The 9,837-nt window shown below is 42.6% G+C and overlaps 1 protein-coding gene across 1 annotated transcript; it reads left to right on the forward strand.

Moving 5' to 3' along the window:
• The first annotated feature begins 1,638 nt into the window (after nt 1-1,638).
• LOC149233687 (uncharacterized) lies at nt 1,639-2,397 on the forward strand. Its single transcript, XM_089382261.1, has one exon. It carries the CDS (start codon nt 1,639-1,641, stop codon nt 2,395-2,397), a length of 759 nt encoding a protein of 252 aa, XP_089238387.1.
• The last annotated feature ends 7,440 nt before the right edge of the window (nt 2,398-9,837 follow it).

Raw genomic sequence — 9,837 nt, forward strand, 5'->3', positions numbered from 1 at the left:
GAGTTACATGAAAGACTATGCTTTAATATGTAAATTTATAGGGTTCTGGCCATCAGAGAAAGATTTGTCCAAATGGATACAACAGAGATGGAAACCGAAGGGACATGTAGAACTAAAACTAGGCGCAAAGGGTTTTTTTACAGTGATATTCTCCAACTTAGAAGACAAGGAAAGGATCTTTGAGGGAGGACCCTATTTCATGAACAACGCAGGCCTATTTATGAGACATTGGGTGGACTGCTATAACCCAGACAAAGAGAAAATGTTGGCGGCCCCGGTTTGGATAAGACTCTTTGGGCTCCCAATGGAGTTCTGGGATCCAGAAATCTTAAAAGGCATAGGGAATACAATAGGATCCTTTGTGAAAGTTGCAGAATCCACAAAGAGAGGAAGATACACATCTTATGCCAGAATATGCACATACATGAATATAACTGAACCCCTCCCAGACTTCATTGAGCTGGAATATCACGACGAGATCTGGCAACAACCAGTGGACTACGAGCACATACCCTTTCGTTGCAGACGATGTCACGAATATGGGCATCTATTCAGGCAATGTCCTCTAATCAGAATAGAGGAGGGAAGGGAGAGGAGGGAAGAAGAGAAAACAACAACAGAGGAAATGGAATAGGGAGAAGAGGGTTTTAAAGAAGTCCAACAGAGAAAGAAATCAGGATCCAGCAAAACACAACGACAAGTGACAAAGGAAAATATTACCCTGGAGACACAGAACAAATTCAAAGTCCTCCAGGAAGAAGAGACTGAGATGGGGGAAAAAGAAGACAACGACGAAGAGAAAATGGAAAACCCAAAGGAAACAGGAAAACAAATATCAGAACAAAAGGGAATAGACCTTGGGGAGGCAGGAGAAAAAAATGAACAGCCAAATGAACAAATACAAATGGAGATAGACCCTCAAAAAGATAGAGGAGGAGAAGAGGAATGCATAATGAAGAAGCTGCTGCAGGAGTGGAGATCGTTAGATGAAAGGTTCATCCCGGAGGAGCAGAAGCAACAGTATAAAGAAGCATTTAAAAAATACAAAGAAAAAGTTGGGGTAGCAATAGCAACTAGTTTGGAGCCAATAGATCCACAGGGCAACCAGAACATGGGAATGAGTAGCGCTGGCAAAGGAGTTAGAAAGAGGGGCAAGAGGACACTGAACGAGACAATTCAGGAGGTAGGAGAGACGTTGGTAAACTCTGGAAGGGTCATACCTCTCTCAGAGGTATTCCAAATACCACCAAAATTATTAAAATGATTATTACAAGTTGGAACATCAGAGGCCTCAACAGCAGAGGTAAACAAAGATACCTGAAGGAGAGGTTAAATAGAGACAGACCGAGTATAATGATAATCCAAGAAACAAAGATTAGCACAGAAAGAATGAGAGAAATAATGAGCAAGGGCAATACCAGATATGAAATAATGGGGCAGGATGTAATAAGCAGCACAGGAGGATTGGCAATCATATGGAACACGGAGGAAATACAATTTGAAAACTAGATAAGTCTCCCACGAATTTTATCAGGAACATTCAAGGTTATAGGATCAACGGAATATGTTGTCCTAACAGGAGTGTATGGGCCACATACCCCAACAGAATGAAAAGGATTCTTGCAAAATCTAAAAGTAATGAGAAATCTTATCCCAAAGAGGCCATGGATTATAGGGGGCGATTTTAATATGATCAAGACCCTAGAAGAGAAGAGAGGAGGGCTGAGAAGGACAGATTCAGATATGGAAGCATTTAGAGATATGATAACAGAACAAAGATTAGTGGATATCCAAACTATAAATGGATCCCACATATGGAATAACCGCAGAGGAGGGACAAATCAAATAGCCTCAAGGCTGGATAGGTTCCTTATCTCTGAACAAATCATGATGAAAGATGTGTTTATAGAAGCCATGATCCTCCCAGTAGCAGGCTCAGACCATTGGCCAATAAAGTTGGAGATTGACCTCAAGCAAAGCCCCAAAAGTAGGCCTTTCAGGTTCGAAGCTTTCTGGCTCAGAGACCAGAAGCTTCTGCCGAAAATAGAAGATTGGTGGACAAAAAGCGAACAAAGAGGTAGAAACAAAATGCAAACCTTTCAACTTAAACTGAAAGAGCTAAAAGGAAGAATAAAAAAATGGAATAAAGAGGAATTTGGGGACATCTTCAAGGAGCAACAACGCCTAGAACAAAAGATGAGTGAGATGCAGCAGAAGGATATATTGGAAGGCAGAAATGAGGAGAGAACCAGAGAAGAAGGCATAATAATAGGCCAATTAGAAGAGCGTAGGAAACAGGAAGAAATTTTATGGAAACAAAAGTCTAGAATCCAGTGGCTTAGAGAAGGAGAGAGAAACACAAAGTTTTTCCACAAGGCTATGATTCAGCACAGATAGAGAAATAGGATCTTCTCAATCAAAAACAAGGAAGGCCAGCGCATAACTCAGCACGAGGAAATGGAACAGAACTTGGTAAAGCATTTTAAAGACCTTCTCAACGAACCCCAGAGAAATAGATCAGAGGCCATTGCCAAGGTAGTAAAAGAAATACCCAAGCTAGTAACCAGAGATCAAAATCTAGCCCTGATGAGGAGAGCAACCTTAGAGGAAGTAGAGGAAGTAGTGAAGGGCCTGAAAAGAAATAAAGCCCCTAGTCCTGATGGATACACTGCGGAGTTCTACCAAGCTTGCTGGCATTTCATAGGAGAAGAAATCCTAGAAGTGGTGGAGGAGGCGCGCATTCACCAAAAAGTTTGGTCGGGGCTAAATTCCACTCTATTAACTCTAATCCCTAAATCGGCCCACTCTGAATCAGCAGAAGGCTTCAGACCGATCGCCCTATGTAATGTTATTTACAAGATTATAGCCACTTTAATGGTCAATAGGCTCAAACCGATCCTACCTAATATAATATCCCCTGAACAGATAGGGTTCGTGGAGGGAAGACAAATCCTGGATGGATTGGTAGTCTCTCAAGAAGTTATACATACCTTAAAACAAAAAAAAGAGCCAGGCATGATGATCAAGCTGGACCTATCAAAAGCTTATGACAGGTTGAACTGGAAGTATCTGGAAGCCACTCTTCAAGCCTATGGGTTCTGTAATAGATGGGTGAAATGGATACTTAGCATGATAGCCACACCGAACTTCTCCATACTCCTAAACGGAACACCAACAACAACCTTTAATGCTACAAGGGGCCTGCGCCAAGGAGACCCTCTGTCCCCTTTTTTGTTCATAATAGCAGCTGAAGGGCTAGGAAGGTATTTCAAGAAAGAGCTAAGAGAAAGGAAAATTAAAGGGCTGCGCCTGTGGGGAAACAACATCTCAGTTACGCACCAGCAGTTTGTTGACGATATCATGATCTTCTGCAAAGTATCTTTGAGAGAAGTGAAAAAGGTAAAGGAGATCTTGGAGGTATTTATGGAGGCATCAGGGACTGAAATAAATAAGGAGAAATCAAGCACTTTCATATTCAATTCACCGGAGACTGTTAAAGCCCACCTAACAAGAATCATGGGGTTCAGAAAAGGAGAACTGCCTACCAAATATCTAGGAACTATGCTTGATCTAAGCTCACTGAGGATAGCCAACTGGCAGCCCATTATAGAGAAACTTAAAAATAGACTCGAAAACTGGTCTTTTCGGTCTTTGAATATTGCAGCCAGGCTAGTGCTTCTCAAATCGACACTACAATCTATCCCTATTTACCCCCTATCGGTTATGGCTGTACCGAAAGGAGTCTGCACCAAAATGAATGATATTTACAGGAAATGTTTATGGGGAGGACCAAAACAACAGAAGAAATGGGCCCTATGCTCATGGAATAACTTAACAAAACCTAAGGAGGAAGGGGGGCTAGGGTTAAGAGATCCATACACCCTAAATCAAGTCCTTGTGACGAAGCTCTGGTGGCAGTGGTTGAAAGGAGGCAAAGATCTCTGGAAGGAAATATGGACATCAAAATATAATATGCCCACAGCAACCGAAGAAATAATGAGAAAGGTAGAAATGCCAAATGGCTCAGCAATATGGAATTGGCATGCGAGAACAAAGATATCATAAGGGAGCATGCATTCTGGGAAATAAGGAATGGACGAACAACAAAATTCTGGGAGGAAGCATGGCAACAGAGGGGAAAAATGTTGGAAAACCAGGAAATGCAAAACACCTACAGGATAGCCAAGGCAAAAGGATTAACCCTAGTCAAAGACTACTGGAAGGAAGGAGGTGAAAATGAGGTGTGGAGAGAGTGGAAAGGACCGGAAGAATGGGACAATAACATAGAGGAAGATCTAAAAGCCCGGATAAACAAGGAATTGGACTCAAGAAGGATTAAAAGTAGAGATGGCCTAGATATCCTAAGATGGGGAGGAAACACAAAAGGTACTTTCACAACCAAAGAGGAATATACCATAAAAAACCAAAGGTGCTCAAGATGATCGCAATCAAGACTGGAAACAACTATGGAAGAACAGATGGTGGCCTAAGGTCAGTATGTTTGCTTGGCTGGTAGGAAGAAAACGCATACTCACATGGGACCAAATTCAAAAAAGAGGGTTCTTAGGACCGCCAAGGTGTAGCTTATGTAATCAAAGTGGTGAAAACCAGGAACACATCCTTAATGGATGCAGAGTAGCTCAATACCGATGGGAAGAAACTAGAGGCCTCTTCGAAAAGACAAAAAGAGACCCCTAGGATATAACACAAACTATATTCCAATAGGGAAAGGGACAATTCCAAAGCCCGGTGATTAGAAGAGCTTGGAACCTGGTAGTGGGGTTCAACATATGGAACATTTGGAAAGAGAGAAACAGAAGGATTTTTCAAGGTAAGATATCTACACCGGAGGGTGTTTGGAAAAGAACTTAGAACCAAATAAGGGATACAATTCTATTGGAAATGTGGGCTGAGGAAGACTGGAATACTCCAGAGGAAGAGACTTATATTCTAAGAAAATTAAACCTGGAACCAGGAATGGTTTTTCCGCACCACCAAAAGAAACAGGTCACAAAAAACCAAAGCCCAACTATATTCATCCGCCCTCAAGAAGGCTTCACCAAACTTAACTTCGACGGAGCATCAAAAGGAAATCCAGGCCCGGCGGGATATGGTGGAATCTTCAGAGATAGCCAAGGTCAAACCAGATGGATCTATGCAGACAGAGGAGGTATAATGAGTAACAACGAAGCCGAATTCATGGCGGCATACCAAGGAATCAGGATCGCCATAAGGAATGGATACAGGAAATTAGAAATAGAAGGAGACTCTAATTTGGTTATAGAGACAATCAGAAAACTAAATCATGGCAAGTCTTGGGAACAGGTGGCTAAGAGCTGGAGAATGGCGGGTCTAGTACAGGACTTAGAAGAAACTATGAAAAGTATTGAATACAAGGTCATACACCATGTAAGGAGAGAAGGCAACAGACCAGCAGATTATTTGGCAAACTGGGGATGCAACGAAATAGGTGGAAAAGTGGACAGCAGATGGACAGCCCAGCTGGCCACGACAAGATGGGTGCACTTAGATCGAATCATTGAACAGGACTATAATGTAGCAATATAACCATGAACATGATAACACTCATGCCCCAATCAGGGTGGAGAACTACGGCCAATGCAGGGCAGTGATGGGATGGGGAGGTGGTCGGCAGGCATCATACAGAACGACGATCATTAATAGAGCTGAGGTGAAGGGTGGTGGAGCAGTACGCATACCAAGGAGCGAACAAATTATGGCAAGGGCAGGAGAAAGGTCCGGCAGCGATTATCTGTAGCTACAGATGCTAGGTGGTGAAACACATTTAAGAAGAGATGCAGGTGGAATGACAGACAATCGGAAGGCGGGGAAGGTGGAGAGGGAAGGATTAGTCTAGCAGAGAGACGTAAATCAAAGACTCAGGCGCTGTCAAAGTATTATGACGGAGGGAGGAAGAAGGGGAAGACAGGAGAAGGAGGGCGAAGGGAAGACCACCGGGAGAGAGCAGGAACATATTACGGTGGCAACCGATAGCTCTGGAGAGAAGGATATGGAGATAGGGAAGGAGGATGGCAGGATGAGAGTGACCTTTGAAGTCGGGCAGAGCAGCAGAAATAGCAACAGAGGCAGGCCAGGTAAAAGAGGGAAAGGAAGGAGACGCAGAGGGCGAGGGAGAACGAGGCAGGATGATTATGGTGGAAGGGAGACTCCAGTATCTGATCAGCCGAAGAGAGGGCGGCGTTCTATCGGGCAGGCAACTCAGGCAGCGGAGGCAGCCTACAACAAGGGAACAAACGAAGACGTAAGGAGGATAATCGATGCGTTGGAGAACAGAGTGTTGGAAGAACCTTCAGACCCCGAAATGGAAGAATGGGATACCATGCTGCCGGACCCTAGGAACACAAGAGGGAGATTAACGCTGTACAAGCAAGCATTACATATGTACTGGGTGATGAAGCATCTACTTGCTAGGGCCATGGAGAAAGTTGCAATTGAGATGACAGAGATCACCCAAGGGGTGCCGGACATGAAGAAAGAGATGGCCAGCCTACTGTTTATGATTCGGAAACAGGACATCAAAATAGAGGAACTAAGAGGTATGCTGAAGGACCTGACAAAGGCAAAACGAGAAGAGGAGCCTAAGCAAGAAATAATGGTAGATTGAAGTGTCTGCCCAGTTACTCTTTTTGTTCTTTGCATGCTGTTATAAACTGTAGTGATCCTATGTTTAAGGTAGCTTGTCAGGTTTTTGATTCTAGACAGCTAGGAACAAATTGAAGATAGAAGACTGTAAGGATTTTTGATAGACAATGGTTTTATGTTGGATAAGTAAACTTCTTCAGACAATATTTTTGAAGGACCAATAGACCCGGTTTCCCTTCAAGGCGGGTTGAGGTCGCCTTTGCATGTATATTTTATTTTCGTTGTATATAATAGAAATGGAAACGTCGTAGCTTACAAATATATATATATATATATGTAAATATATGCATTCTGAATTTAGTGTAAAAATATAAATAAATAGTTAATAAGTTATTATGCAAGATAGTTTCTTTTATTATTAATATCATAGATGGAAATTGTAAGAAATAGAGCTATAAAAAACAAAATCAAGGAGATATTAAGGATTATATATATTGTTGGAAATAATACTGAGGGGGGGGGGGAATCAGTATTATCTAGCAATTTACCAAATCTTCCTTATTTGATCTTTTGAAATATTCTTGCATATCAGTACCATAAAACAATGAGCATGAATAAAGAAAATAGACAGTCACACCAAAGAACACAAGATGTAAGGTGGAAACCCAATGCGGGAGAAAAACCACCTGCTGCAATAATGTCTCTATCTTCTTTCAAGAAATTCTTTTTACAATGATTTTGTACTGGTGCAGTCCTTTACCAGCACGCAGGCTGCAACCTGCAAAGAGCTACAACTCTTTCTTGTTTTCCAGACTTCTCCTGGAAGGGAGCTACAACCCCCTACTTCTTTTCAAAATGATCAACAAGTATACAACAGATACAGTCTACTACAGATATCAGATCAGTAATTACAGAAACAACCCAGAACACCTTATGAACAGAAATATACAGTTAACAGATCATCTTGAGACAGGGACGCATATTTTCTTTCTGTGGCCTGCGACTGGACGCAGTATACCTTATGCTGTTCTGCGTGCAGACGCACTGTTCCTTTTGCTTGTCTGCGACCGACGCACACATCAACACTATCGCGCCGCGTCTTTCGCTTCAGAGACGCACCCAATACCACAGTCGCGCCGCGTCCTTCGCTTCAGAGACGCACCTGATCCTTTACTGTACTGCGTCCCGGCGCACTTTCCCTTCACTGAATCTGCGTCCCTTTAGATATAGAAGATAAGAGGACTTCAGAACCAACCCAAACACTCAGATCCACAGATCTGATCATGCGCCATATAGATCGTAGTCCATTAGAAGATTTACCCTTAAAGATATGGACTAGATCACACCAAGAGATGATCAACCAAGATGATGCCTAATCCAAATGAACTCCTTTGCTTTATATAGGCAAGCTTCTCCCCAAAGCGTGGAACAATACCACGAGCCGACACCAGAGAAACACGCAACCGTCGGCTAGATACCTCACAAGAAGCCCCCACGAGTTTTTCTCTACCTTGAAATGTGTGCACTGGGCGGACGCACCTTCTGAACGGCTTCTGAACGGCTGGCCGCGTCCCTAGACGCGGGTTCTGTATGGAATACCTGCGGGGACGCGCTTGCTAAACAAAATTTCCTGCGTCCTTCTTGATTTACCACCTGAAGGCGTTTGCCATCAAGTACAACACCTGAATCATAATGCCAACAAACTCCCCCTTTGGACTTGATGGCAACCACATAAACTTTCAGCTTCATCATTCTCCCCCTTTGACATCAAGAGCAAAGGGTATGCTCCCCCTATGCTCATGCTTCTCCAGAATTGTAACCAGAAATCCATCATGAAGAAGACAGAGACATATTGCAGCTATTTCCAAGATCTCCTTCTCCATAATGCCAACAATGCATTATGTGCTCCCCCTGAGCCTATACCATCAATAGGAAGATGGTCAACAGTGAGATGATGCATCAACAACCCCCAGCTTTTGCCTGAGGTATTCAAAAGTGTCCCTGGGCAACGGTTTGGTGAAAATATCAGCAACTTGTTCCTTAGAAGGAACATACTCCAACTTGACCTTTTGTTCAAGTACTTGTTCCCGGAGAAAATGGTACTTGATTGGTATGTGCTTGGTTTTTGAATGCATAACCGGATTCTTTGAGATGCTGATTGCACTTGTGTTGTCACATAAGATAGGAATAGGAGGTGTACAAGTGATTTGATAATCCTGCAAAGTCTGCATCATCCAAAGAAGTTGGGTGCAACAAGATGCAGCCGCAACATATTCCGCTTCAGCTGTAGACAAGGCAATTGAACTCTGTTTCTTGCTGAACCAAGATACCAGTCTAGAACCCATAAAGAATGCACCACCACTTGTGCTTTTCCTGTCATCCACGCTTCCGGCCCAATCTGCATCTGTATAAGCATGAAGAGTGAGATCTGGATCTCTAGGATACCATAGGCCATAATTTTGAGTCCCTTGAAGATATTTGAAGATTCTCTTTACTGCTTGAAGATGAGTCTCCTTTGGATTTGCCTGAAACCTTCCAACTATTCCAACTGCATGCATGATGTCTGGTCGGGTACCTGTCAAATATAGTAGACTTCCAATCATAGATCTGTAGGTTGGTTGATGAACTGCTGCAGATTCGTCATTTGCACTGAGACTACATCCTGTGACCATGGGTGTACATACTGGTTTTGCATCTTCCATGCCATATTTCTTCAAAATCTGCTTGAGATACTTGGTTTGAGATAAAAGGATTCCTCCTTTCTTTTGTTGGATTTGCAAACCAAGAAAGTATGTCAGTTCTCCTAGCAAGGACATCTCAAATTCTTTCTGCATGACTGAGGCAAAGCTTTGACTCATAGCTTCTTCATTACTGCCAAAAATAATGTCATCTACATACACAACAAGTATTAGTAATTTGTCATTTTCAACTTTTATATAAAGATTGCTATCTGCTGAACCTTTTGAGAAACCTTGTTGATGAAGATATTTGTCCAACCGGTAGTACCAAGCCCTTGGAGCTTGTTTGAGACCATAGAGAGCCTTTTTTAATCGGCATACAAGATTTGGATCGTTTCCAAGAATGAAACCATCTGGCTGTTCAATGTACACTTCTTCATCCAAGTCTCCATTCAGAAAAGCTGATTTCACATCCATTTGAAATACTTTGAAGTTCTGACAACTTGAGAGAGCAAGAAACATTCGGATGGCCTCA

Source organism: Pinus tabuliformis, chromosome J (assembly GCF_031772625.1).
Source record: "Pinus tabuliformis cultivar Carrire ecotype Pingquan chromosome J, CPIR1, whole genome shotgun sequence".
Lineage (NCBI taxonomy): Eukaryota > Viridiplantae > Streptophyta > Pinopsida > Pinales > Pinaceae > Pinus > Pinus tabuliformis.